The sequence below is a fragment of the Prionailurus viverrinus genome, chromosome E2, assembly GCF_022837055.1.
Source record: "Prionailurus viverrinus isolate Anna chromosome E2, UM_Priviv_1.0, whole genome shotgun sequence".
NCBI lineage: Eukaryota > Metazoa > Chordata > Mammalia > Carnivora > Felidae > Prionailurus > Prionailurus viverrinus.
Window position 1 is genome coordinate 49,443,171 of NC_062575.1, and position 27,497 is coordinate 49,470,667.

General features: G+C 57.7%; 2 protein-coding genes across 7 annotated transcripts in view; one reads left to right on the plus strand and one right to left on the minus strand.

The window, feature by feature from the left end:
- Positions 1-1,909: 1,909 nt before the first annotated feature.
- CNFN (cornifelin) lies at positions 1,910-4,148 on the plus strand. Of its 2 annotated transcripts, XM_047834881.1 has the most exons (4): positions 1,910-2,051; positions 3,230-3,340; positions 3,751-3,887; positions 3,994-4,148. In XM_047834881.1, exons 2-4 carry the CDS (start codon positions 3,232-3,234, stop codon positions 4,081-4,083), a joined length of 336 nt encoding a protein of 111 aa, XP_047690837.1. In that variant the 5' UTR covers positions 1,910-2,051; positions 3,230-3,231; the 3' UTR covers positions 4,084-4,148. The 2 variants fall into 2 exon arrangements, with proteins under 2 accessions (XP_047690837.1, XP_047690838.1); XM_047834882.1 differs by lacking the exon at positions 1,910-2,051 and having other exon boundaries at positions 3,193-3,340.
- Positions 4,149-7,844: 3,696 nt separating this feature from the next.
- The window catches only part of MEGF8 (multiple EGF like domains 8), a 40,856-nt gene continuing 21,203 nt past the window's right edge, over positions 7,845-27,497 (minus strand). For 4 of the 5 annotated variants that reach the window (XM_047834873.1, XM_047834872.1, XM_047834871.1 and 1 more), the window contains 18 exons: positions 25,358-25,605; positions 25,152-25,262; positions 24,861-24,979; positions 24,290-24,497; positions 23,586-23,766; positions 22,887-23,050; positions 21,992-22,136; positions 20,134-20,365; positions 18,818-18,941; positions 18,477-18,690; positions 18,138-18,352; positions 14,070-14,277; positions 13,747-13,906; positions 13,241-13,433; positions 12,576-12,746; positions 12,348-12,478; positions 11,700-11,832; positions 7,845-10,760 (listed from right to left, as the gene is read on the minus strand). In XM_047834873.1, coding sequence (XP_047690829.1) covers positions 9,492-10,760; positions 11,700-11,832; positions 12,348-12,478; positions 12,576-12,746; positions 13,241-13,433; positions 13,747-13,906; positions 14,070-14,277; positions 18,138-18,352; positions 18,477-18,690; positions 18,818-18,941; positions 20,134-20,365; positions 21,992-22,136; positions 22,887-23,050; positions 23,586-23,766; positions 24,290-24,497; positions 24,861-24,979; positions 25,152-25,262; positions 25,358-25,605 — 4,226 coding nt within the window. In that variant the 3' untranslated portion in view covers positions 7,845-9,491. The remainder of the gene's footprint in view (positions 10,761-11,699; positions 11,833-12,347; positions 12,479-12,575; positions 12,747-13,240; positions 13,434-13,746; positions 13,907-14,069; positions 14,278-18,137; positions 18,353-18,476; positions 18,691-18,817; positions 18,942-20,133; positions 20,366-21,991; positions 22,137-22,886; positions 23,051-23,585; positions 23,767-24,289; positions 24,498-24,860; positions 24,980-25,151; positions 25,263-25,357; positions 25,606-27,497) is intronic. The other variant, XR_007147269.1, reaches the window with a different exon arrangement.

Consider the following 27,497-nt stretch of genomic DNA (forward strand, 5'->3'; position numbering starts at 1 on the left):
TTGTTGTTTGCCTGAAATTCAAATTTAACTGGGTGTCCTATATTTTTCTGGTGACTCCATTGAGGGGACGCATGCCAGGTCCCTGGAGACCACCATGGTCTCTCGTCAGCCCCCAGGCCTCTGTTCCTGCTCCCACCCTCCTCCTCACCCCTAAACAGGCCACCTCACAACTTCCCCACCCGATTTCCTCATCTTAGTGAGTTGCTGTCTAATTGCAGCCCCCACGCTGTGTCAGAGTGGAAGAGGAGACTTGAGGACAACTCAGGTTGTCATCCTGGGAGGCCTGAGGTCCTCAGAGATGACTGCCCCTGAATCACCTGCAGCCCATGGTCTGGACAGTTGGGGGATGGGGCCCTCTGGCTGCCTCCTTGCGGGGGGGGGGGGCCTGAAGATGGAGAGAGACACAGAGATGGGAGGCAGAGACCCTGGCATGAGGGCAAGAGACACAGAGCCTGGGGAAGCAGAGACTCAGAGGTGGGAAGACAGAACCAGGGAAACTTGGAAACAGATTTGCAGAGATGAGGAAAGGGAGATCCAGAGCTGGCGAAACAAAGATGCAGAGATGGAGGCACAAGGACAATAGACCAGAGGTGGAGAGATGTTCCCCAGACAGTCAGCCTCCTGGACCAAGTGATGGACACATACCAGCAAAATGCTGAGTGCCGCCCATAAGTCAGGGGACAAGGACAGCAAGCCACCTGGGTGGTGCTGGGAGACCAAGGCTTGGGTCCTGGCACGTTGAATCAGGAGGTGAGGGAAAAGCTGGGATCCCAGGCGGACAGGGTGATCCGCTTGCCATCACTCCATACCCATTCCCAGTGGGGTGACAACACCACCTTCTCTGGAGGTGACACCCCAATTTTCCAGTGCCTCCTACATTTTTTGGGTGACACCCGTGCTGGAAACCCCACCCGGCTCTAATGCTGTTTCCCTCACTGAGTCACTTCCAACCACGCCAGGCCTGTTGGGGGCAGACTTTGGTGACTCAGGCATCCAGGTCCCTCGCTCTTTCACCCCTCAGGAGCCCAGCAGCCAAAAATGCCAGGACCCCTGCACACCCCTGCGGTTTAGCCTAACCCAAGAGTCTGCACCCCCAGCCCTCCTCCCTCAGACCCAGAATCTGAGCCCCTCTCTGTCCTCTGATAGGGGCCTGGATGAAGACCCCCCCCCCCACCTGCTCTGTTAGTTACCCCAGTGTCCTGGGTCACATCCTTCTCTTTCTGGAACCACATCTTCTCAGTTCCCAGCCTCCTCCCTTCCCAATTTGAAGGTGGGGTGAGTTGTGTTTATTTACTTTAGTTTCAGCATGAGTCACCCCCAAAACACACTGCTCCCCCCATGTGCATGGTGGCCCCGAATGGGGGGACAATGCCCCCTCTTCCAGGAAAGTGGGAACCTCACTGAGGATGACAGCAGAAGCCCCCACGGCACTCTCCCGCATCCCCATCCCCTCCTCCACCTCCCTGCCCCTTCACCCCTCCACCTCTGTGCCTCCCTCTGAATCTGACTCCCCTTTGCCTGTTTCTCCACAGATGTCCTTCTTTGTCTCCGCATCTCTCTCTCCATCGCTCTGTCTTTATCTCTCATCATCTCTCTGAGTCTCCTTCTCTCTCCCATCTAGGCCTCCCCTTCTGTCTCTGTGTCCCCCATTCCCTCCCTGTCTCTCTGTCCTCCCTGCCTGTGGGTCTCTGTACTGTGGCCCCTTGCACCTCCCCTCTGCCTTTTCTCCCTACCCCCCCCCCCATCTGTCTCTCCCTCTCTGCCCTCTCCCCTTCCAGCACCCCTGGCCCCCTTCCTGATTTCCTAGGTCCCACAAGAGCTTGAGGGGGAAGTGGGGGGATGGGGGATGGAGAGGGAGGGAGGGGAAGTTCCTGGTGGGGGGTGGGGGAAGAGGGTCAGCCAGACCGGCTCGGCTCCCTGGGCACCTCTGTCAGAGCCCCGCCCAGGGCCACGTGGCCCGCCCCAATATAAGCAGCTACCAACCTGAGACTGAGAACTCAGTGTCCAGGTCACCCACACCTATCTGCCTCATCGCCATCGCTGTCCTGCAGGTATGAGCATCTGCCCACAGCCCTCTGCTCTGTTCTCTCTCTCCACTCCACTGACATCTCTGTCTCTTTGCATATCTCTGACCGTCTCTGTGGACATTGCTGTCTTTCTCCATGCCCTCAGTGTCCACCTTCTCAGTGTGAGTGATGCCGGGTTGAATTTGGAAGCCCTGGGGCCCAGCACCCTTTCTACTCACCCCTTTGGTCTGGGCCATCAGATGTGGGGTTTTTCTCTTGACCTGTGGGAGCCTCAGTGTTCCATCTGTGAAATGGGCTTGCAGAGAAGTCAAAGCGCTAAGCAGGTGTGAGTGTTACTGGCGGCATCTCGATGGGCACCTGGCTCTGATCTCTTTCCCCCTTGTCTCTGACTCTGCCTGTCTCTGTTTCTTGGCCTCTCTCTCCAGCTCTGCCTCTGGTATGAGGAAGGTCCTCTGGGGTCTGTCGGGCAGCTGTACAGAGATGGGCGAGTTTCTCGCCCCTCCCCATACATCCCTACTCCATGTTTCTCCTAGCTGGCAGGCTGACTTGGCCTCTTTCTCCCCAGCTCCCTTCCCCCTGAGAACCCAGCCCCCAGTGCCCCTACTCCGTGCCTGCCCCTCCCCCAGTATCCAGCCTCCCTTGGACAGATTCGGCCACTGTCACCGCCGCTACCTCTGCCACCCCCAACGCCACCTTCCCAGGGCCGGCAAGATGCAGTTTGAGATGCACGACAACGTGAAAGGCAAAGGTGGGATCACTGGATGAACCAGCAACCCTTCCAGTCCCGGAACCCGGCAGCTTCCCTCCCCTGGGCACCCTGGCTTCGAAGACAGATGGCGCCTGATCGCACCCCAGAGGCCCCTGGAAATGCAGGAACCCAGCACCCCAGGCCCAGACGTGGAGGAGGCAACACCACTTCTCAGCCCTACCCAGATGTGGCACCCACCCTTCCCCAGACGTGCATGAGTTCCCCACCCACAGCTCAACCAGATGTGCAGGAGGCAGTGGCAACGGGGACAAACTAGGGTGTCAGTGCCCAAATGTAGCAGAGAGGACCGGGGAGGTGCAGTGGTGTCCCCTCCGCGGGCGGCCTGGTGGCCCCGCCCAGACTGCCCGGCAGAGGAAGGGGCTCCGGGGGCAGGGATGTGGGGAGAGGCGCTGGCAGCCTCCCGCTCACTCCTGCCCGCTACCTTCCTTCGCAGCCATGTCCTACCCAGTGACCAGCCAGCCCCAGTGTGCCAGCAGCTGCTACCAGACCCAGCTCAGTGACTGGCACACCGGACTCACAGACTGCTGCAACGACATGCCTGTCTGTGAGTGCCTGCAGCTCCCTCCAGGAGAGGGGGAAGGTCACCTCCAACCCCTTCCCCGGCCCTACTAACCCCACTCCCGCTCCCTTCCTTGGACCCCGAATTCCCACACTCTAAACCTCACCCCTAACTCCCACCTCCGACACTCCCTAGGATCCTAACCTCACACCTTCCAGCTTCCCCTCGGACCCTCAACCCCTTGCACCCTCAACTTTCCTTGTTGCGGCCCCAGCTCCCTCTCCAAACCCTATCTCCCAACCTCTAAACCACTCCCGCTGGGTCCCCGGATCCCCTCTGGGACCCTCGATTTGGCGGATTTGGCGCCGCGGACCATCAGCCTCGCCTCTCCCCGAGGCGGAGGGGGCCGGGGCGCCCGGTGGGCCCCCGCTCTGACTGCCCCGCGCCCGCCCCAGGTCTGTGCGGCACTTTCGCCCCTCTGTGCCTCGCCTGCCGCATCTCGGACGACTTTGGGGAGTGCTGCTGCGCGCCCTACCTGCCCGGAGGCCTGCACTCCCTGCGCACCGGCATGCGGGAGCGCTACCACATCCAGGTGCGCGCGGGGGCGGGGGGCGGGGGGGGGGCGCGGAGCAGGGGGCTGGGGGACGGGCCTCCTGGGACCCTGGCGGGACTCCTAACCTCTCTCTCCCACCCTCTAGGGCTCTGTCGGGCACGACTGGGCGGCCCTCACCTTTTGTTTGCCCTGCGCCCTCTGTCAGATGGCGCGGGAATTGAAGATCCGGGAGTAAGGAAGCCCCCCATCCCTCCTCCTTTTCTACCTGTCGCGCTGGGCCTCCTCTGCCCCTCCGCCCTATCCCGCTACCAGAAATACACCCACAATAAAAACCTGAAAACCAACTCCGCCTACATTATTTGTGTCCCAGGGAAGGAATCTGGGTGGAGGAGGTTTGGTGAGGGGTGTGGGGACACAGGGAAGATGCCTACGTGTGGAAGGAGGAGTTCCAGAGTCAGATCCTTGCCCCCCACCCCACCTGCTGCGTGTGACATTGGCAAGTCTTACCCCTCTAAACGAGTGGGTCATTAACAAAGTGAAACCACTAACCCCTTCAGCCGCCCAACTGAAGTTGTGTGCGGATCCTTAAAATAAGCAAAACCAGAAAAAGCTGCCTTGGTAGAGGTTACACGCCCAAAGGAAAAAATTGGGAGACCCACCCCCCTTCAAGTCAATACGTATGGATTCTTGGCCTATATACAATTCTAACATAACAGATATGGGAGTTCCGGGGCGGGGGAAGAGGGGGGGGGGCTTAGGCTTTGTCTCCAAAGCACAGAACTGCCTGGTTTCGGGCTCTCTAGAGCTGAATAATCCTTAAAGATCATCTAGTTCTCTTTACACGAAAGCAACTAGCAGATTAGAAAATCTGGTCTCAAAATTGGGCAGACCTAGGATCCGATGTTGACTCTTGCCATGTTATTAGTGTTAGTGTCGTGCCGGGTTACTAGCCGTGTCGTCTTAGTGAATTAATAAACCTCTCTGAGCCTGTTTCCTCCTCTAAGGACAATCCCTAGTATGTCATGTGGCTACTGTGAGACCAAGTGATGGAACAGATGGAAAGACCAGAGTGAGCTTAATAAACTTGTTAATAGTATCATTATGTATAATTATATTATACTATCCTGGTATTAATATATCACTTATATTCTTTGCTGTTACTCTTTCTCTTTCCATTCATGTATCCAACCACCAAGTGACATCTTTGCTTGGAATATCTAATGGGCATCGACAAGTTAAAACCTAACTCCGGATTCCCTGCCCCCGACCTCCTCCTCCCAGTCTCCTCCTCTCAGGAAACAGCAAACCCCAGCCTTCCAGCAGCTCAGCTCCGGCTCCGTGGCTTTCTTACCCAATGGCCCATCTGTCAGCACTCTGTTGCTTCTAGTTTCAGAATATATCCAGAACCCCACTTCTCCCCACCCCGTTCTCACCTTGTTCCAGCCACCCTCCTCCTCAGCCTAAACTAAGGCAGTGGTTCCTCACTGGGCTCCCTGCCGTATCCCCACCTCTTTAGTTTCCTCCCGCAGAGAAGCCCTGCGAACACCTGAGTTAGGTCACATGCCTCCTGTGTTCAGAACCTTCTCACGGCTCCTCCTGCACAGAGCTAAAGCCAGAGTCCTCACCGTGGCCCGAGGACCTGCACAATCTGCCTCCGGCTTTTCCTTGACCTTGTCTCCTCCTTATTCCCACCCGCTCCTACCTGCGTGAGTCTCTTGGTTGGTTCTCTAAAATGCTAGTCGTGCTCCCACCTCAGGACCTTTGCACTAGCTGTTCCCTCAACTTGGAATTCTCTTCCCTCAGATGTCCCTATGGCTCATTCCTTCCCGTCTGCTCACAAGTCATCTTAGGAGCAAGGCCTTCCCTTCTATCTTATATTACATGGCAAGGACCAACCCCTCTTCTCCTTCACCGCCTTGTTTTTCTGGTCATATTTCAACATACCACATCATTTACATGTTTATTTTCTGGCTCCCTGCTGGTTTGTCAGTTCCATGAGGGCAGGGACCCTGTTCACTGCTGTGTCCCTAGTACCTAGAACTGCGTGGAACCCCTTGTGGGTGGAGATAGTGAATGATCACAGGTGGGAGACACTGATGCAGAAAAGGGACATGATTTTAGAGGTAACGGTGGGGGGCAATGGAGAGTCAGACAGGCTTGCATCAGAATCTGGGCTCACCTGTTAATCTGCCCTGAGTTCTCAGGCAAGGGACTTAGTTTCCAAATCTGCAAAATGGGGGAATAAACCTGTCCCTCCCAGCATCGGTATCAGGAAGACTAAAGGACTCAGGCTAAGCACCCAGCACACTATCGGAAGTGTTGTTGGCCCTTGGTGAAATTTCTCCCCTTTTTCTGAAGTCCCTAGGGCATTGATGGCCATACACAGACTAGAATCCAGACCTTCCACGCCCAGTCTTTCTCTCACACTCCCTGAGCCTCTTACATTCAGGTACGTGGATACCAGGGCAAGGAGCCAGCTGAGGAGCTAACGTGGAGGGAGGAGGAACACGTGCCTCATGCTATGGGGCATTTGTATAGGGGCATCTGCAAGGTATGGACAGGAGTTGGAGAGGCTGGCTCTGTGTAGCAGAGCAAGGGGCCAGTCACAGTGCAAACGCTCTGCTCAGGAAGGCACAGTCACGGGGTGGTGGTGGGGAAGAGACCTTACCAAAGATCTGATCATAATGCAGACGAGTCTTAGCTCCTTCCTGGTCATGCAGGGTGAACTCTCTCCTGGCCTTGGACTCCCTTAGGCAGCATGTCCTGCCTCTGGTTAGCATCCCGGGTGGGAAATTGTGCCTTATCCCCAGCAGAAACCCGCCGTTTTGAACACCTGCCTCTAGTGTCTGCTCTGTGCTGGGAGAGCTCTCAGCTAGGTGGGCTAAGCACCCGCATGATCTCCCTTGTGCTTTCTCCCTTATCTCCTCCTCCTCCCCCACCCCCCTTATTCCTGGGGGTTCCCTCCTCAGGAGGCTAGAGGGTCTGGTGGTCAGGCATGTGGATTTGAGAGTCACATGGCCTGGGTTCAAATTCATTCAATGACTCAATGACATCTATGAACTTCTGTTTTCTCCCCTGCAAACGGGGATCACACGGTTACCTACCGCATAGGGTTGCTGGGCTGTAACATGGCAAGCAAACTGTCTAGCGCCGGTACTCAGTAAATACAAGTTCACAGTCACGTCTCGGAGGTTAGGCACTACCAATGGCTCACAAAGGCAAAACTCATGTGTGGGCAGAGTAATCCTTGAAAATCCCTTAAACTGCCCATAAATCCAAAAATACTAGGATTTTCGTGGACCACAGTGAAGACCCAACCCCACCCACCTCCCCCGGCCCCACTCCCCCTAAGTCCACCTCACTATCGTGTCTTGGGCTCACATCAGATGAGGCCTCAGGCGTGTGCCCATGGGCGGGCTGAAGAGGAAAACACGTTGTTTACCACTCTCGGCCAGACTCCCACGCTGCTGCTCGCTGCTCACTGCTCGAGGCCTACCGACCGAGGGCACACTTGCACCTTCTTCACCACTGCTCTTGCTTGCCCTGGGGGCCTGGAAGATGAAGCCTCCTGTGCTGCTTCCGGTTTGGGCCTTGGAGCCTTCTGGGATTAGAGAAAACTCAAACTCATCACGTTAGGGCATTTTGGTCTCCGTGCTGCCTCACTCTTATGTCAGAGGCCAGAATAAAACCCAAGCCTGGGACCAAGGCAACGTTTTCCCTCCGGAGACGAACTGGGATCTTTCTGCGACAGGGATCCGAGGAAGGGCCAACAGTCTCGGTGCCCTCAGCTCCTCTAGGTCTGTCCCTTCTGAGGAACGAGGGCTTCTATAGTGGTCCCATCTCACCCCTGCTCAGGAGGGGCAGGGAGGAGCCAGGCCCAAGCTATACAGCTCGGAGGGGGGCCAAGGTAAGGGCACTGACTCGATTTATCCACATTTGGATGCTGTTCAGAGAAGCAAGACACCCCATCTCCTGCAGGCAGACGGTGCTCAGACATTCGCCTTCCCCACACTCTTTATTTGCTGCTTCAACCACTCCTCCCTTTCAGACGGCCCCTGACAGCACACATGGCCTCTTAGACTGAGGCCCCCAGCAGAGGAAAGGAGACGGGGCCCAGCTCCTTAAGGCCCCAAAGTACAGCTGGAGGATGGAGTCTTGCAAAAGGAGTCCCAAGTTCAAGATGGCTAGGATGGGGGTGCGAAGTCCTCAAGGGGGAGAGGAGCTCAGAAGTCCAAGATGGTGGCTGAGTGGGGGAGCGGCCCCTAGAGGGAACCCACAAGTCTTCAAGGCAGCACTGTCTGGGAAGAGAGATGCGCAGAGGACTCCACCATTTCCATCTCCAACACCCAGCGCCCTGGGGCAGCATCTGAGGCTTTGTCTCCTTGGATTCCTGCTGAGCCGGGTGGCCCTGGTCCTAGCATCAATTACACCATCTGAGCTTTGGCTTTGTCTGTCCAGCCTACAGGTGACAGCTGGCCCCTGGACTGCCTCACTGTCCCACCTCTGATCGTCTGCGTCCCTCAACAACAAGCCAATCCCCTGCGCTCAGTTCCTTCCGCTAAAGTACAGCAGTCTGTTTCCCTGGCTGGGCCTGACTGAAGAGATGCCTAAAGAGAGCATCTTAAGAGTCTCAGACTGGACTCCTGGTTTTCCCCACAAGACCCAGGCTGCCCATCATGATAAACCACCCCAGTATCCGCCCACAGTTCAGGCCACAAAGTTGGAGTCATCCTGGACTCCCCCCTCCCTGATCCCAACATCCACGCCATCGTTACCTCCTCCCACACACATCCTGCACCTGTCCCTGACCCACGCCCCCACCACTGCCCTCATCCTAATCATCGTCTCTTGTCCCTGGTCGCCTCTCTTGCCCCCTCCGAACCATCCTCCACACCACAGCTGAGTGACCTCTCGAATACGTACCTCGGATCCTTATGAAACTGTCCTTTGGCTTTCCCCGAGAATAAAATTCAAAACCCTATCTGGGACCCACACAGCCCTGGGTGATCCCATTGCTGTCTCCCAACTCATCTCTTCACACGCGGTCTGGGTCATGCTGGCCCTTTCTGATCCTTCCAATGAAGCAAGCGGGTCCCCACCTCAGGGCCTTGTCCTTACAGCTCCCTCTGCCTGAGACCCACTTTCTGAGAATTTCCCCACGGCCAGTTCCTTCTCAGGCTTTATTTAGGCCTAGCTTCTCGGAATGCCCAACAGACTCTACCTCGAAGTCCCTCACAGCCACATCCTGTTGATCCCTCATGGCACTTCTCCCTCCCGGAAATGACCTTCCTCGCCTTTGTGTGTGTGCGTGTGCGTGCGTGTGCGCGCGCGTGTGTGTGCACAGGCACTGGTGCACACTGATTGTCTCCCTCCACTGGAACCTAAGTCCCACGAGATCAGGGAACTCGTCTGTCTCAGTTCCTGCTTTGCCCGGTGACTTCAACAGTGCCTGGCATACAGTAAGTATTCAATAAATAATTGTTGAATGCAGAACGTCAAATGCCCTGTCTGGGGAGCCCCGGGGAAAGGGAGCCAGAGGTCTCTGAGGACACGGTGTCCAGGGGCCGCCAAGTGGAGGAGCCCTGAATCCAGGGTGGCGTTATCAGGGTACTCAGTCGCTGTGGCTGAGGACCACACCGTGGGTCAGAGGGACATGCTGGTGAGATTGTCCTGGCTCAACAGTCCCTTCCGGCCTGCGCCAGCCCCGTGCCCACTGCCCCCAGCACCCCCACCACCCCCACAGTATTCGTGCAGCCTGTGCCGCAGCGTGACGAGGGCCGACCCTAGGCAGGCGCCGTTGGGTGCTTGGGGTCCTCCGGGCAGCTGGAGCAGCAGAGTGGCCACACCGGCCATGCCATCTTCAGTGGGTTCAAGGGTGATGGGCCCGGCTCGCAGGCCGGCAGTGGTGGCCGGGACGGCGGGCGGGCAGCAGCCTCCTCCCACAGGTCCCCAGGGCCCCCCGGCCCCCGTCAGCAGCAGGGGTGCCAAGAAGGGTTCCGAACGGCGGAAGGTGGGTGGTGGGAGCCCAGCCGGCTTCCAGGCAGGGGCCGGGGCGGCAGGGTCAGGCGGGAAGCAGACGGTGACCTTGGCAAAGGGGCGGCTGGCCATCTTGGTCATCTCTTGCAGATGCCGGCGCTGTTCCTGCCGCTGGTCCAGGGCCTGCTTGGCCTTCCAGAGGAGCACGCAGAGTGAGAGGAAGAGAAAGAAGCAGGAGAAGAAGACGGAGAAGAAGACAAATAGGTCGATGTGGGCCTGGTCCTGCCGGAAGAAGAGCAGGCCCTGCGAGTCAGCTGAACCATTGGCGCCGGGCCCGCTCGGGTCCCCCACGCCCAGCAGGAGTAGGTAAAAGCGGCTGGACTTGAGGGCATGGTGCTCGTGCGGATAGGTGATGACCAGCCGGTCCCGCACACCACGAACCACGAGCACGGCCGACGGCTCTGTCACAGTCACGTAGGTGATCAGGCCCCGTGGCCACACCTCCCGCACCCTGGGCTCCGCTGGGGCACCTGGCCCGCTCCCGGCCCCGGGTCCTCCTGGATCCCCGGCCCCCCGGGGTCCGCCGTCGGCAGGGGGTGGGGGAGGCGGTGGGGGTGGAGGTGGCTGGATATGCACGGTGTGGACGCCCGTGTCAGGGGCCACACGGACCACGAAGGTGTCGTAGGAGGTGGAGACATAGAGGTCCACAGCACCGAAGGTCACATCCAGCGTCAGGCGGATGTCCACGTTGGTAAACTTGGGCTGCACGCCAAAGAGGACAGTGCGGCCGGGGCCCAGAGCCCGGCGCTTGGGTTCGTGAAAGCAGTTGGTCTGAGACGTGGGGTCCAGGCAGCACTCCTGCTCCACGGAAATGAGGCGGTAACACTGCTGGCCGCCCAGCGGGCTCCCGTGGAAGGACTCCCGGCACTTGGCGCACTGCGGGCAAGCGGTGGGGGGGGGGGGGGGCGGGGAGGGCAGTCAGGGCTGGCTCGGTGCCTGGCCACCCTCCACGCAGTACTGACGTTCAGTACCAACTGGTGAGCAGTCACTGCCCCAGGCTCTCTCAGTCCCCAGCAGCTTCCTTGTGACTGCTCCCCCTGCCCCCACACCTCCCTGACACAGTGTGGAGGCCACCAGGACCCTACACTCTAGCACTGCTGTCCCTGGTGTCACCCCATGACCACAGCACCCTGATGTGGAGGCCTCTGGAACTCTGAGGCACAGTGATGAAGAGCTCTGCTGAACCTGGCTCTACCCCCTCACTGCCTGTGTGGCCTCAGACTAATGACTTGACCTCGCTGAATTTGAGATCCTTCCTCCTTACACAGGCAGTAAACAGAGCTCGCTCATGGGACTGCCGAAGCCACGGGCACAGCACGGGGCTGGGCCAGCCTCACCTGCCAGCCTTGCTGTTTCCGTAGGACGTTAGGTACGTCCTACCTCAGGGCCTTTGCACTGGGTGATCTATTGCCTGGCTGACTCTCTACTCACCCACAATCCCCATATCTGCCTGTCCTGACTTCCATCAGGTCTTTTCTCAAGTGTCACCTTCTCACGAAGGCTTTCCTTGGTCATCGTGTCTACTATTCCCACTCCACAACACTGGCCCTCCTTTCTCCTTACTGCTTATTGCTAACATACTGTGCATCCGACTTCTTCATTTGTTTGTCGCTGGACTCCTTAACGGGAAAGTAAATTTCCTGAGGACAGAACCTCTTGCCCGTTTTGTTCCCCGCTGCGTCCTAATGCCTCACACGCTGCCTGGCACACTCTTCCCAACTGTCAGGTGCTCAGTAAATATGTGTTGAATGAGTGAGTGGACCTCTGAGGGCGCGGGGCCCTTGGCTTATCTGCAACTCGCTTCTCCAGCCGCACCTGGTACTTGTAGCAGTCTCGGCGGTCACTGGGCGAGCTACCCTGGCACGTGCCCGTCTCTGTATTGTTCTGACACGGGCAGCCCGTCCCGTCCTGCTCGTTACATGTATCTGCATGGCCGTTGCACTGGCATCTGAAGAAGGGGGAGAAGACAGGGGTCAGGGGGCTCCCCTGATCTACCGGGATCCAGGCTGGATGCTGCCTATGTGAGCTCCGATGTGAGCAACAGGCCAGAAGAGGAGACGGGGGCTCACAAATGGTCAAGCCATTTGCCCAAGGCCACAGAGCCAGTAAGTGGCAAGGCCAGGATTTGGAGCCAGGTTGGAATGACTCCAGAGTCTGCTGACCATTCAGAAGGAAGGGCTGGAATGGGAGGCTGTCCTGAGGCCACACCCTCGGCAGCTCTCTCTCTCTGCCTGCCAGTCTCCACGGGGTGGTGCTCTGCGGCCTGCGTGTCAACACTGGCCTCTGAGGCCGGGGGTCTCCCACCTGAGTCTGGCTCATCGCCCCCAACTCTGCCTCAGCCTGGGGCCTCCCTGAGGATATTGTCCGCTTCTGATTGAGGGCGGAGAACTGGGGAGGGGAGGCTGGCTCCCAGAGCTATTCCCAGTGAGCAGGGCAAGGGTCCCAGGCCCCCCTTCTTCTCACTTGGTACACTTCCCATCCAGGAGGAAGTAGCCGTGCAGGCAGCTCTCGCATTTGTCCCCATAACTGTTATTCTGGCAGTTCACACACACAGCCTCGTCTTCACTAGGCCCCTCTGTCACCCAGTTTTCAATCTGACCAAAGAAAGACAGAGTGATCACAAAAAGGCCTGGACTATTCCCCCTCCTCCCCGAGACCTGGCCCAGAAGCCCTGGACTCCAGCCTTTTTACCTCCTCCGGATCCAGCGAGTACTTCTCTGGTTCCTTCCTGGCCATTTCGAGCTCCTTCCTGGAGACGCAGACGTGGCTATTGCCACGACAGAAGGCGTGGCAGGGCCGGCAGGTCCCACCCCCCACAGCCGAGCCCACGAACAGAGGGAGGCACTGCTCGCAGTGGCTGCCCTGGAAACCAGCGACAGGGTGGTCAGAGTTGGTGATCAGTTGGGGGTGGGGGGACACTCTGAGAGCACCATGAGGGTGCAGCAGGGGCTCAGGCACTCGGTTTGGGCAATCCTAGCCTTTCTGCGACTTAGCTGCCTGCCTTCACTTGCACACCTCCCGTGACGGGGTGGAGGGTGGCTGAGTTCGTGCCCCTCCAGCCCGCAGTGGGGGGCTCAGAAAGCCCTTCCCTACCCCATCCTAAATCCTCCTGCACGTGACCAGCCTCGCCAGTCCAGCACTGACTCTGTCCACGATGCTGGGGTAGCCCCTCTCTGACACAAATTCAGACAGCGTCCCCAGAATCTCCTCACACCTCCCTGGGTTAGGGCTAGGCCTCCTCCTCCCTGGGCCCGGCTTATCAGGGCTTGGGAGGAGGCTCAAGATGCCTGAGCGAGAGCTGAAGGCAGAGAAGGCCCTGTCCCTGGGGGGAGGGCCTGAGACCCCGGGAGGCCCACCTTGGTGTGGTTGCGGCACAGCAGGCAGTGGTCACGGGCGCCCACACCCGCGCATTCGCTGTGGCGGTTGCAGCGACACTCTGTGGAGCAGTTGCGGCCAACAAAGCCGAAGTGGCAGCGGCAGTGGTCGGGCTCCACGCATGAGCCATTCACGCAGCCCTGGGCGCACACCGGGCGGCACAGCCCAGTCATGCTGCAGGGGTGGAGGGCAGAGGGTCAGGGCGGAGCAGGGGGCTTCGTGGCTCCCGCCGGCCCAACACCCACTACACTGCCCTCAACCGGTCGCTCACGCCTGGTCTGTTCCATGGTCCTCATCCAGGGTCCAGCCTGCCACCCTCTTCCCAGGGTGCCCCATTTAACTCACCAACCCCTCCCCTCCACGACTGAGCCCCCACCTTCACCGCGTCCCGGATGAGTCCCACCACCTCACGCCCACTCTGGTTCCTGCCTCACCCTCTGCTGCTCCCACCCCACAGGTGCCTGGGCCACCGCCCTCGCCCCCTCACTTGTCCATGGTGTAGCCCGCCTTGCAGCTGCACTCGTAACCGTGTGGCCGGTCGTGGCAGTTCTGTGTCTCATTGCAGTCGTGATGTCCGTTTGCACACTCGTCTTCAGGGGGACAGGACAGGAAGGCCCAGGAGGCCCCAGGTCGCCCGCATGTCAGCCCTGGCCCGGGGATACAGAGCTTCACCTGGGTGCCACCCAGGCCCTCGCTCCACCTGTCCCTGATCCCCACCTCTGAGACAGCCTCCAGCGCCCCCCACGTTCTCTGTGCCAGACCCCCAGCCAAGGGTCAGTCCCCCTCACCCCACGTCCTAACCCATCTCACCATCACGGGGACCGCTGAGTCCACCCTCCAGGCAGCGGCCACCCCCATCTTGGCCCCCCCAGGCACACCAGCCACAGTGGGGGCGCCGCAGGCACAGGGCGCACTGGGTCGCCTGAGCACAGCCCAGGGAGCAGCTCTCGGGTCCCCGGAGCAGCCGCCCACAGCCTCCGGCCATACATCGCAGGGGCAGGTAGGAGGGGCTCAGACACTGTATGGGGGAGGGGAAATGAGAAATGAGGTGGGGGTGAGAAAGAGGACCAAACACATCCTGGGTATCCTCCCCAACTACACCCCTTCCTCAGAGCTCTCGCCCCTCTCTGGCCACAGTCGATGGACCAAAGCGGACACCAGCTGACATCATCACATTGTTCCCGTCAAGCATTTGCAACTAGGAGTCCACACGGGAAGTCAGGCTAGGGGCAACCTTGAAACTAGAAGATTCTGGAGACTGGGGCTGGCAGGGACATTTGAATGAGCAAATCACAGCAAATGAAGAGACCAGAGGGGCAGGAAAACAGAGCAGATGCAGAAGGAAGCACTGATGAGGACCACACACCCAAAGCCGGGGTGGGCAGCTTTCCAGGCTCTGTCTCCAATACGGCCTTGGCTGCATTTTCCACCCTGGGCTCCAAGAGGTACCACTGTGTTAGTGTGATTGGCCGCGGCAGTCTACCCACCCGGCTTAGTGGACACGGCTGTTTCTTACAACCAAAGGAAGGCAACAATCCCAAGTGGAGATAGAAACTAGTGACGGGAGGCGGGGAGTTACAAGCCACGGTCGCTTAGAAAAATGTGGACCCAGCTGCTGGGGCAAGAGGGTCCTCCCACCCTAGGCTGGGAAGGTGAGTCTGCGGTCAGGGGCTGCACAGGAGTTTGTACGCCATCACTTATCACGTCCTGGGACCCAGACGAGGCACGCAGCAGGGGTCAGACTCTTGGTGTGTAAGAGTATTTTATCCACTGCTCGGGCCTTAAGTATAAGACAGCAGAGATTAGTCTGGGCTGTCTGACAGCAATTAGCAACCATATAATCCTGAAATAGACACCCTGGTTGCTGTGGCCGGAGCTCTGAGGGTTACCGCCAGCAGTGAGCTGAGCCTTGCCGAACTGCCAGAGCTAGGCTTCCAGATCTAAATGTAGTGCACCCCTTGGCAGATGGTGGGGCAATCTGGGGGGTGGGAGGGGGGAGACCAAGTCTCAGGTCTGTCCAGCGTTCTTTGTGGTAACCTCCCTAATGGCCATATGCAATGCTGCCCAACACCATAAACTGCGTATCCTGCACTCCTGGAAGAAACGTACGAATGTAAGTTCGGAGAGCAGGATTCTAGCTCATGTTGACACAGGCCCACAACCTAGCAAAGTGCCTGGCACGAGGAAGGGGCTCGATAAAGAATGTGATGAAGAGAAGCCAGGGAAGAGAGCCCTCTTGCCTGTCCCAGGCTCTGAAGCCAAAGTCATTCAAGAGAACGATGCCCGATGGTTCACAGCACATCTGCCCTTGAGCCAAATCGTAACGGGTCTGGTCTGCCCATCTCTTACGGGTCTGGTGTGTACATCTGTGATGTCTGGTCTGCGCGGTGGTGGTTTTTAAAAGCCTAAGCCAACACGTTAGAGCTAGGAGATTTCACAGAAATCCGAAGATCTGGCGGAAGTACTCTTGCATCTGCGGGCGACGCCCGGAGTCTGTGCTGGAGTCTCCCGCCCCACAGCCTCCTCCCGCCTCCAACCCAGCCCCTCCTCACTCCCTGAGCAGCATAGAGGGGCCAGGGGAGCAGCAAGTGCCTGGCAACAGGCTCTCTGGCGTTGCCTTCCGGTCCCTGGGGTTCCCACAAAGACAAATGATGAGACCCTCAACAATACTAGGGAAAAGCTTGTATCATCAGAAAGCCCCCAGGCTTGGGGATGAGGCCTCCGTGTGTTAGAGACGCACACTGCAGGGTCACATGGAGGACACCCACCCTACTGTGGTGACCCTGTGGGTGTGTCCCGGATAGGGGAGGCTGGGAATCCTACCAGCAGGCAGAACTTGAAGCGTTACAGAGTTTTTACCGAACGGCAAGCATGGCCCTGTGTTCTAAAATACACCCTCCCATTTAATTTATACAACCTGCCTATGGGATGCTGTGATGTAACACAAGAATATATCTTCCCCGTGTCCCGGTTCTTCCTGAATGCTGGAATGTCTTTTGTTATTCATAAGAAGCTGATTTCACACCTGAGTTTATGCTAAAAATGGAGGGAGTCACCAGAAGGACCAGAGGTGGGAGGGGCGCTTGCAGCCCGCTCCCCCCCACCCGCCCCCCAGTGAGATGGGGGTGGAGTTGGAGTCTATACAAACTCAAGAGAGAGGAGATTCGGAAAGCTCCCCTGTTGCAAGCATTGTGTGCCCGGAGAGGGCACGGAAGCTTTGCATGGCCACCCCATAGCTTGCCATATTTGTCTCTTCCACTTGGCTCTGAATTGTAGCCTTAAAAACATTTTTTTAAGTTTATTTATCTATTTTTTGGGGAGAGACAGAGATTGAGAGTGAGCGGGGGAAGGGCAGAGAGAGAGGGGGAGACAGAGAATCCCAAGCAAGCTCCTTACTGTCAGCCAAGAGCCAGACATGGGGCTCAAGCCCACAAACTGTGAGATCATGACCTGAGCCGAAACGAAGAGTCGGACGCTTAACTGACTGAGCCACCCAGGCGCCCCTGAGTTGTAGCCTTTAAAGTAAACTGGTATTCATAAGAAACTGTTTCTTCTGTGAGCCATTCTAGCAAATTTTTGAGCCTGCAGAGGGGGTGGAAAAACCCCTGATTTATAGCTGGCTGGTCAGAAGTATGGGTGGTCTGAGGTCGGCAGGCTTGTGGGACTGAGCTCTTTAACTTTGTAGGATCTGACTCCAACTCTAGGTAGACGGTGTCAGGAGTGAACTGAGGTGTTAGACACCCAGCTGGCGTCTGGAGAATTGGAGAAGGGGCTGTTGGTGTTAGAATACACCCCAGTGGGTCTATTTTACTGAAGATTCATGTAGACTCATGGGTTGTGAGATGGTGAGTGGTCACACGTGGGTTGGCTGTTCCACAATAAAGGTGAATAAGAAGTGGCCATCACTGGGAACAAGAGACCCAGAACTCTGGCCCAATGACACTGCTTCTGGATGTGACCGCCAGAGGTGAATCTTTCTGGTCTTCCCCCCTGGGGTGGGGTTGGGGCTTGAAGGACTTGTGTCTGCCACTGTGATGACCAAAGACGCATCTCTGGAGTGGACTCCAAGAGAGAGCCATGAGCCGTTCAAGGGGCAGACTGTCACCGGCAAGTAAATGCCTGCCCAGACCACGCCCACAAAGAATCACCTCCCCAGCCCACAGCCAAAATGAGGGGTAGGTCTGAACTGCCGTGTCGGAATCGTGTGCGCCTACCCCTCCCTGGCCACGTCTCACTGGACCAAGGCTGGACATCTCACTCATGAGCTGAGTCGAAATCTCCCCTTGAGAATGTGAGCTAACCGATAAGCACAGAGATAACTGTCATCTCGAGAATTAGAAAGTCACATAGACTAAAGGCCAAGGGCTGCCATTTGAGGCCGTGTGTGTTGATGATCTAGCCAAGAGAAACCAGGGGATAGAGGCACCCAGAGAAGAGCGGAGACCCTGCGGCCCGAGAAGGATGGAACAGCACTTTCTACCCCAATTCATTATAATAAAACCAGCTCTAGGGTGTTTCTGCTTCTTACAACCAGAAGTTCCAAAAGCAGAGAGCGAGAGATGGAGGAAGGAAGTGCAGAAGTTTAGGAGGGAGAGGACAGATGGAATCAGAAGTCACAGGAAGGTCAGGGAGGAGCATGAGCCCAGCTGGGTAGTCCGGAAGGTCGGGTGGCAGTGCCTAAGCAGCCACGACAGGGAGGTTCACAAGGCCAGGAGGGAAGAAAGAGGTGCTGGTAGGAGAGAAGAGAAAGTAGCTGGACAGGGAAAGTGCCACGGGAGAACCAGAGCTGGGAAACAGAGGAGGAAGCAGGACAGAGGAGGAGGTGCAGGGCAAAGAGCCCCCCACCCCCCATCCACCGACACCCAGCCAGTGCAGTACCTGTTGGAGGCTGCTGCTCCAGACACAGTGCTGCCAGCCCCCATCTGCACCTTTGGAGTCCAGGCAGGAGGTGCAGTTGGGCAGGAGGTGACAGGGAGTGGGGCAGGGTAGGGGGGGCGATGACTCTACCGGCATTGGGGACACATTCAGCAGAGAGTGGCTGAAGCAGGTCCAGTCATAGGTGGGCTGCACCGAGAGGATGCGGCGGGTCTCCCCTGGGGTTAGTGGCACAGGAATTAGAACTGGTCTCCCCTCCCCTCCCCTGCCCTCTCCCTCCCTTCCTTGGGCCCAGGGGTCCAGGCCCCCACACGCTCCTCCAGGGGACCGAGCGGGCCTCACCTGTCCTCTTGAACTGCCTCGTCCACATGCACTTGCCCTCCCGGGTGCACTGCTCACAGTCGGCGGCCCCACATACAGCCTCTGAGCAGTTCCCGGCCCAGAAGACCTCTCGCTGGTTGATCCGACAGTCATTCTCTGAGGTGCAGGACCCATTCCGCCCGATGCAGGCGCCCTCGGGGCAGTTGGTACACCACTTACAGCGGGGGGCAGATGCCTGGTGGAGGAGCACGGGCTCCGTGGGGTCCTCAGGGTCCCCCAGCACCCCTCGTGACCTGGCTCTTCCCACCCAACCTCAGCTGAAGCTCCTGAGGTGCTCCCAACCCATCGCCCCCGCCATTCACCTCTCCATCTCCAGGCTGCAGGGTCCGGGGGTGGCGGGCCAGGCACTCACTGCAGGTCCGGAGACGTCGACATTCCTCCGGAGAGCGAGGCATTGGGGAACATGGGGGGCCCCCACAGCCCAGCCTGGGGAGACATGAGGCCTGGTTCACCACACCAGCCAGACCCCATCCCTCCTCCTCCTGCCCTTGCTACTTCCTGGTGCTTCCTAGACATCGTCCTGCAGGCCCCCCAACGTGCACCCCAAACTGGTCTCAGCACAGGCCTCCCAACCTGCTCCTCTCCCATCCTACTTGGCAACGGTCTCACGTCCCCATCACCCCAGCCAGAGATACTGGACAATACCCCACACCTTCCTGCCCCTCCACTCACCAAGGCGTCCCCCTGTCTCCACCCCTGCAGCCCCTTGCCCAGCTCAGCCTTCTCCCTCTCACCCCAGCCTCCTCCTCCTCCTTGGCTTCCTCCAGGGCCTCCACCGACAGCCTCCTTCACCACTCTCTCCTTCCCAATAGTCCCAGGGCTTTGTGCCCAGGCCTGTTGCTGCCCTCCCCTGCTCAACCTTCCCTGGCTCCCCATCACCCACAGGGGAGGTTCATAATCCCTTACCCCGAATCCCTGAAGGTGCACATATTTCAGAACTTTCCAGATTTTAGAAAAGCAGTAGGTGTACCCGCTGCCACATAGCACTCCTAGTGGAGTCTGGGAAACACCCCATAAATCAAACCCTTTAATAATTCAGTAGTAAACATGGTGACATATTTAATGAGCCAAGCCAAGCCCGTTAGTAGTCCCATACCAGTTCAGAATAATTGCGGAGCCAAAAGAGTTTGTGCTGAACCTGGGACAGCCCTTTCAGCTTCCTGAGATGTCTGGAGTCCAAACTACAGATGAGGAATCCGTGGACCTGGCTGGAGCCCAGCGCCACAGCCAGGCACGGGAAGCACTTTCTGAGATATCTCCACCCACACTTCCAGTCTCATTTCCCCCCAACATAGACGGGCTCTAAAATACACCAGGCACAGCCCCACTTCTGAACCTCTGCTGGTCTAAACTCTACTGGTCCTTTAGGAGCCAGTTCAGACCCAGCTACTCCAGGAAACATTCGTGGATGATACCCCAGCCCCCAAGCAGGGCTTCTCACTTGCGGGTGCCCCAGCACGACCCTGTGATGAAGTCACCCATTTTCCCATGTGAGCTGATATCCCAACCAGACAGTACCCTTCTGTGGCCTCCCCCCAAGCCTGGCCTGGCAGGCCAGAACCCCTTTTGGAGGGCACCTGTACCAGCTCCCCGTGTGATGTTCAGTCACCATGGTTACCTATGAGCCTGGTCTCCGGACAAGCAGGCCCCATGGCACCAGGTGCAGGCCCCAGACTGGTTACAAGCTTCAGGTGAGGGCAGCAGGCGGCAGGGGTCAGGGGGCAGGGTCAGGGCCAGCAGGCGGCCCAAGGCCACTCCCCCGAAGCCACCTGAGATGTACAGGCGGCCTCCTACCGCCGCCACGGCATGGGCCACAGACTCCTCCATCGGGGGCCCCACAGAGGCTGGGCCTGGAGAAAGACAGAATGTTCAAAGAGATCATCAGAGAAGAGAGCCTCATAAAGATCCCAGTCAGAGGGGGACGCTGAACGGAGCAACAGGCTAAGGAGAGCAGAGACGGACCGGGAAAGACAGACAAGATACGTAAGGCCAGGCAGGGCAAGAGAATCGGACACAGACAGCAAGACAAAAGAGAGGGAGAGACAGGAGCGCCTGGGTGGCTTGGTCGGTTAAGCGTCCGACTTCGGCTCTGGTCATGATCTCACGGTTCATGAGTTCGAGCCCCACGTCGGGCTCTGTGCTGACAGCTCAGAGCCTGGAGCCTGTTTCAGATTCTGTGTCTCCCTCTCTCTCTGCCCCTCCCCTGTTCATGCTCTGTCTCTGTCTCAAAAATAAATAAACGTTAAAAAAAAAAAGAGAGAGAGAGAGAGAGGGAGAGACAAACAGAAAAAGGGAATAGAAAGAATGAATGGAATGAGAATGGAGACAAAGGTTTTGGAACCGGACAGAGGCAGTGGTTGCACAACATCGTGAAGGTACCAGACACCACGGCACTGTTAATTTTATGATGGTTAATTTCCTTATGTGAATTTCGCCTCAAGTTTTTTAAATCCTCCAGAAAAAAAGAGAGAGAGAGAGAGGCAGTCACAGAGAATTAGATGGGGTCCCTGGATGGCTCAGTCGGTTAAGCGTCTGACTTCAGCTCGGGTCATGATCTCATGAGTTCGAGTTCGAGTTCATGAGTTCGAGTTCATGAGTTCGAGCCCCACATCAGGCTGTGCTGACAGCTCAGAGCCTGGAGCCTGCTTCGGATTCTGTCTCCTTCTCTCTCTGCCCCTCCCCCACTCATGCTCTGTCTCTGTCTCTGTCTCTCTCAAAAATAAATAAACATTAAAAGAAAATAAATTTGTAAAAAAAAAAAAAAAGAGTAAAAGGGAATTAGAGACAGAGAGTCAAAGAAAGAAGCAAAAAGAAAAGGGAGGAAGGCCCAGAAGCATACACAGTATTATATACGCTTACACACATACCACTTAAAATGGTAAGTGAAATAGAAAGGCAAGGTACCAGCCCCTTTCCAGCCTCTGAACAGCAGAGCCCCCCCCCCCCCCCATATAATAGTACCGTCTCCAGAGCGTGGGATTCTGTGGGATCTTTTTCTTCTCATTTCACTAATTACATACAATGAATATTATTACTTTTATAATCATAATAAAAAATACAAACTTTCTAAGAAAAGAAAGGTGGGCATCTCCATGGGTGTTTATTTATTATTATTATTTTTTTTAATGTTTATTTATTTTTGAGAGAGAGAGAGAGAGAGAGACAAAGTGCGAGTAGAGGAGGGGCAGAGAGAGAGGGAGACACAGAATTCAAAGCAGGCTCCAGGCTCTGTGCTGACAGCACAATGCGGGGCTCGAACTCATGGACCGTGACATCATGACCTGAGCCAAAGTTGGACCCTTAACCCATTGAGCCGCCCAGGCGCCTCTCCATGGGTGTTTAGATGATAGAGGGGAAAGAGGCTTTGCTGGTGGGTCTGAAGGGGCCCAAGTGACCCTGGATGACGAGGCTCCCAGGACAGGGCCGGGACCCCTCCAGGATGTCCCCGGGCCTCCCAGGGAGAGCACTGGACTTACGGGTGAGGTCGGGCAGGAGCCAGGCGTTGCAGTTGACCTGGTAGAGTAGAACGTCACTGCTGAACTCATCAGGGTCCGAGCGCCCCCCAAGGACCACCATGGTGTCCCCTAGCAGGGCTGCGGCATGGAAAAGCCGGGGGCGTGGCTGTTGGGATGACACCCGCAGGATGGCTGGTCAGAGCCCACACGCCTCTGCTCTTCACGCTCCCTCTCAGCCCACCTGCCACCCTGAACCCCATACCTCAGCCCCCAGCAGCCCACCCAACCCCTAATCTCCTTCAAATCTCAGCTCCTTCCTCCAGGAAACCTCCCTCACTCTTCAGAGCAGCCCCCAGGGCCATCTCCCTTCCCCGAACTCCCCGAACCCCCATGCCCTGTTCCCCGGGAACCTGGCACTGGCTGCTTGAGATGAATCCCACATTTCTTGTGTGACCTTGCCAGCTGGGCTGGGGGCACCCTGGGGGTGAGGCTAAGGCCCCAAAAAGGGCTTGGAAATACGTTTGCGGATGGAACGCTCAGTTGTCTCTAACCAGCACATCCAGGGTCCGCCTTCTCCCACATACTATCTCCTTTGGCCTTGAATGCAGGAGGTTCAAGTAGCCTCAGTCCCAGATTTTTTGGATGGGGAGGCTGGGAAGTAGAGGGACCTGCCAGGGCTACACCAAGAGAGGGGCAGAGCTGGAGCAGAAACCAGGCCTCTGACCTCCTGGTCTAGGATTCTTCCCTCCCAGTGAGTGATGGGAGAAGGGGAGACGTGGGGTGCCACAGGCCAGTCTAGGGGACTGGAAAGGAGGGAGGGAGGAACCCAGGCTTGAGCCAGGCAATGGGGCACTGGAAAGGGAGGGCCCTCCTTCCTGCTCCCCTACACCCGGCTGTGTACAACTCTTTTCCTGACCTTTGCCCCCTGGGAAGGGGCCAGCAGGCTCCAGGTGCGGTCAGGACAGTGCAGGGAGTAGAGCTCAGGGGACGGGGCTGCCAGCTCCACGTGGAAGCGGAAACCCCCAAACACGTAGAGGGAGTCAGTGGCCTCGTGGTACACGGCAGAATGACCATAGAGACCTGGCGGGGGTGGGGGGGGGGAGATGAGTAAGCAGAGACTGGGGGAAAGGGCTGGTGATTAGGAACGCCCCCTGCCACACCTCCCTGGGCTCCCCTTCCTGTGACCACACCACCTAGGAGCTCTTCTCAACCCCTCCTTCCCCCTTCGGCTTGAAAGGACAACCACTAGAGACCCTGGACAAGAGAAGAAAGGGAGACGGGGTACCTGGATGTCCTGGAGGGCAGTGATCAAAGAACGGAAGAAGAGAGATAGGAAAAGAATACCTAAGGGGCGGTGATCTAGGCCCTGGGAGAGGAACATGGTGGCCCAGTGTCATGGGGCAGAAGGTGGGCAGCTTATCATGGACTAAAGAGAGAGACTGAACTTCCCAAGAGATGGTCTCCTGAGAATCTGGTGGGCGTGGGGGGGAAGACAGGGAGACAACCAGCTATAAGGGACAGTGACCATAGGGTGTGGCAGTGGACAGAGAGCCTACACAGAGCCCTGGATGGCCAGGCGTCCAAGGTGCTGTGCCCTCCCTGTCCCCAGCCTGACCTGTGGGGGGTGTCCCGCTCTGGGCTCCGGACACCCAGGTGCCAGTCACCAGCTGGTACTCAAACAGCTGCTGGTTGAAGCCATTTTCGGGGGAATAACCGCCCACCAGGAGCAGGGACAGGCCGCGGCGGGCAGTTAGGGTGTGACCGGCAACTGCTGGCAAGTCCACAGTCTGAGGAACCTGGGGGACACAGGGCAGAGGTCACCAGGGAGCAGGGGGTTAGGGGTAACCTTGCAGGTAGAAGACTCAGAACTCCTGACACCCCCCTTGAGCTGCTAAGGAGGTGCTGAGCTGCCCAGAGCTGGTCAGACCCCAAGCTTCCAACATGCCCAGCCTAGTCCCAGCAGGTGTGCATGGGCATCGAGTCATTTCTGCCTGCTCGGGGTCACTGACGCAGACAGGGGCAGCCTTGTGTTTCTTCTGGAAGCCCTTGCTCTTCTCTCTCACTCTGGCTGTGTGGGGCTGACTGTACCCGCTCCACACAGTGGACAGGAGGATCACATCCGCTTGGCCACGGACTGGGTTGGGAATACAGCGTGACCCAGGATGGCTAGTAAACTTCAACTTTAGGACGTGTGCTGGAGCCCCGAGGGGCGGGGCGGGGGGTGGAGCTACATCCTCTGGGGGTGAAACGGCAGGAGCGGCTCTGGTCACCCCTGCTGGAGATGGACTGTGGGGGCTGGAGGAAAGGAGACGGGCTCACCTTCTCCTGCCGCCACTGCAGGGTGGTGAGGTTGAGGACCCAGAAGTCGTGGGTGACACCCCCGGCCGTGAGTCCCCCCAGAAGGTACATGGCACCACGGCCGGCGGACACATAGGCAGCCGCGTGGAAGGAGCGAGGGGAGGGGCCCGGGCCCCCATCCTCGGCTCCCGCCAGCATCTGTGTCCACCGTCGCTCGCTCACGGAGTATCTGGAGCCAAGGTGCAAAATCCAAGTCTTAACTTGAGTCATCCCAGTATCCTCTGGGGTGACCCCCCTCAACACACAGTTATCCCAACATCCCCTAGGGTGACCCCCTATCATCTTACCATCCCCCCCACCCGGGGTAGCACCACCCAAAACAGTATCCCAGACCCTGAGATGAGCCTCCTGTGACAAGTGCCCCATCATCTTTTGGGATGTCTGCCTGCAGAGGTTTGTTTTGTTTGTTTTTGTTTTACACCAGGTGGTTTTTTTCTGCCCCCGAAGGGACTCTTATGTGACAGACATCTCAGCATCTCTTCAGGTGACCTTCTCTCACTCAGGTATCCCACCTCCCGGAGGCATCCCTCACCTGTACAGGTTTCCTAGCAGCCCCTGGGGCAGGCCCAGGCCCCCAAACATCCACAAGGTGGCATCAGGTCCCTCCACCATGGTGTGCCCCAAGCGGTGTAGGAATCGGCTAGCAGTGTCCTGGGGGTGGAGATGGGGACAGGAGGGGTCAGGCTAACATCACTATAAAGTGTCAGGCTGCATGTGGGGTCTGGGGGCTGGTCCCAGGAATTGGGCGGGGGGGGGGGGGGGGCAATGATCCAGGAAGTAGGCTGTGTGGCACCTCCTTGCAGGAGTGGCATCCACAACTCACAGCTGAGAGGCGGCTGTCCATGAGGGTCTCCCATACCAGCTGCCCGCCGTCCAGCTTCGTGGCACAGTCAGGACCCCCGAAGCCCTCAGCACAGATGCACACACCCAGGCTCTGGGGAAGAGCAGATGGGGACTCAGAGGGAGCCCTGACCACCACCCCTGTCCCACACGGCTTGTCCTGTCCACCCCCGCCCCCCCCCCCCATACCTGGTTACAAGTCCCCGCCCCGCTGTGGGCATTACAGTTCTCAGGACACAGAGCCATGCGGCAGTGGGGGCCAGCCCAGCCCTGAGGACATCGGCAGAGTCCAGCACCTGCGGCCCCATCCTGGGCCACACACTCCTGGGGGACAGGGCAGCTCCCCGGGCCCCCTGACCCGCAGCGGGCAGAGCCCACGGAAGCGTTGAAGCCCCAGGACGAGGAGCCGTTGGCCTCCCAGTGCAGGACAAGCAGGCCTGTGGGGGAGAGAGGCCAGAGACTTGTGGCAGGGCTGGGCTCCAGGACGCTGCTCTACCCCCAGGTTTAGAGAAAATCCAGTGTAACTGGGCAGGGGAGGAAGGCACTCCTTGTAACTTATAATCACTGCCACGCTTAGCTGTTCTGCACCCTGCACACTCTCTCCCTCATCCAACCCATCAAATTCCAATCCCAACCCCATCACCAGCAAGCTCCGAACCCTCCACAGCTCCCTACAGCTCTGACCGAAGACCGAGTCTCCTTACAGAATAGATCAGTGGTGAGGGAGAGGGGCAGGAACTCCTCATGGGTGTAAATAATGTCGGGGGTGGGGAGGGCGTTGGGTGGCTCAGTCGGTTAATGCATCCAACTCTTGGTTTCCGCTCAGGTCATGATCTCACGGTTTGTGAGTTTGAGCCCTGCATTGGGCTCTGCATTGACAGTGTGGAGCCTGCTTGAGATTCTCTCTCTCCCTCTCTTTCTCTGCCCCTTCCCTGTATATGCGCACGCTTTATTCCTTTCTTTCTCAAAATAGATAAACTTTAAAATAATAATAATAAGGGGCGCCTGGGTGGTTCAGTCAGTTGAGCGTCCGACTTCGGCTCGGGTCATGATCTTACAGTTCGTGGGTTTGAGCTCCGCATTGGGCTCTGTGCTGGCAGCTCAGAGCCTGGAGCCTGCTTCAGATTCTTCCCCTCCCCTGCTCATGCTCTGGCTCTCTCTCAAAAATAAATAAACATTAACAATATTTTTTAAATAATAATAATAATAATGCCTTGATAAAGTTATGTTAATAGTGGAGATGCCATAGGCCCTCTGACCTCAAGGCCTCCCACTCTCCCAGACCTCTGTGCTCTAGCAGGGCAGGTCCCCATACTGCCTCTCCAGCCCTGGGCACCTGCTGCTCTTCTGGCCTCCAGAGCCTGGAGAAGAACCCTCCTCCTTCTCCCACACCGCCCCCTTCAGGCCTCAAGTGAAATCTCACCTCTAAAAAAAGCCCTCCCCAACCCTCCAGACAGGCCAGGTGCCTCCTTTCTGCTTCCTCTCATCCCTTAGCAAAGGTATCACTATTCTGACTAAAATGTGTTGATGCTGTTTGTTACCCTCTTCCTCCCCACCTGCGTCCCTTGTCCTGCTGTACGCCCCGGGCACCCAGCTCGGGTGGGGCTCACGGAAGGTGCTCAGTACACATTTGCTGGGTGAAGTGAAATCGAGGGCCCCTAGCTCTAGTTGCTCTCTGTGGAGGGCTCCGGGGTCGCGTGCAGTCCCCAGCAGGCCAACTACCACTCCGCCCTCTCTTCCAGCCCCGGAACCACTCCGATTTACAACGTGAACAGGAAGTATTTCCAAACTCGGGCCCTTCAGCCGCCACAGGTAACAAATTATTTTTAGCGCAACTCCATCAGACAAGGCCGGTTTCCCAACCTCTCGGCACTGCTGATGTAATGGGCCTGGTAATTCTTGGTTGTGGGGGGCCATCCTGTGCGCTGCAGAAGGCACAGCCGTATCTCCGGCCTCCACCCGTGACACGCCAGCGGCACTTGTGACAATCGCAATGTCTCCAGACTTAGCCAAAAGGCCCGAGGGGCAAAATCCTCCCCCACCCCCGCCCTGTTGAGAACCACCAGGCTGAGGAGACAGTCAGGGGCCTTCACGCCAGCCACATTCTGCGTACCCCAAAGACTTGTCCCACACGGGCCTTCTCTCAGAGAAGCAGCCCAGCCAGGGCGATCCTATTAGCCTCTCAGCTGAAGAAACTGAGGCCCAGATGTGGCAAGGGACAGCATCACCCAGGAAGTCAGGGGCAGTGCTGAGGGTGGGCTGGGTCTTGAGCCCACCTCAGGGAGCAAGGTACAGGGACAAGGGCTCCATAGTCCAGGACAGGGTCCCG

Bases quoted from the DNA above. Each gene is read 5' to 3' on its own strand.
- CNFN (XM_047834881.1), top strand. From the start codon at position 3,232: ATGTCCTACCCAGTGACCAGCCAGCCCCAGTGTGCCAGCAGCTGCTAC. The intron at 3,341-3,750 runs GTGAGTGCCTGC...CGCCCGCCCCAG, and splicing joins CTGCAACGACATGCCTGTCT to GTCTGTGCGGCACTTTCGCC. The intron at 3,888-3,993 runs GTGCGCGCGGGG...CCCACCCTCTAG, and splicing joins GGGAGCGCTACCACATCCAG to GGCTCTGTCGGGCACGACTG.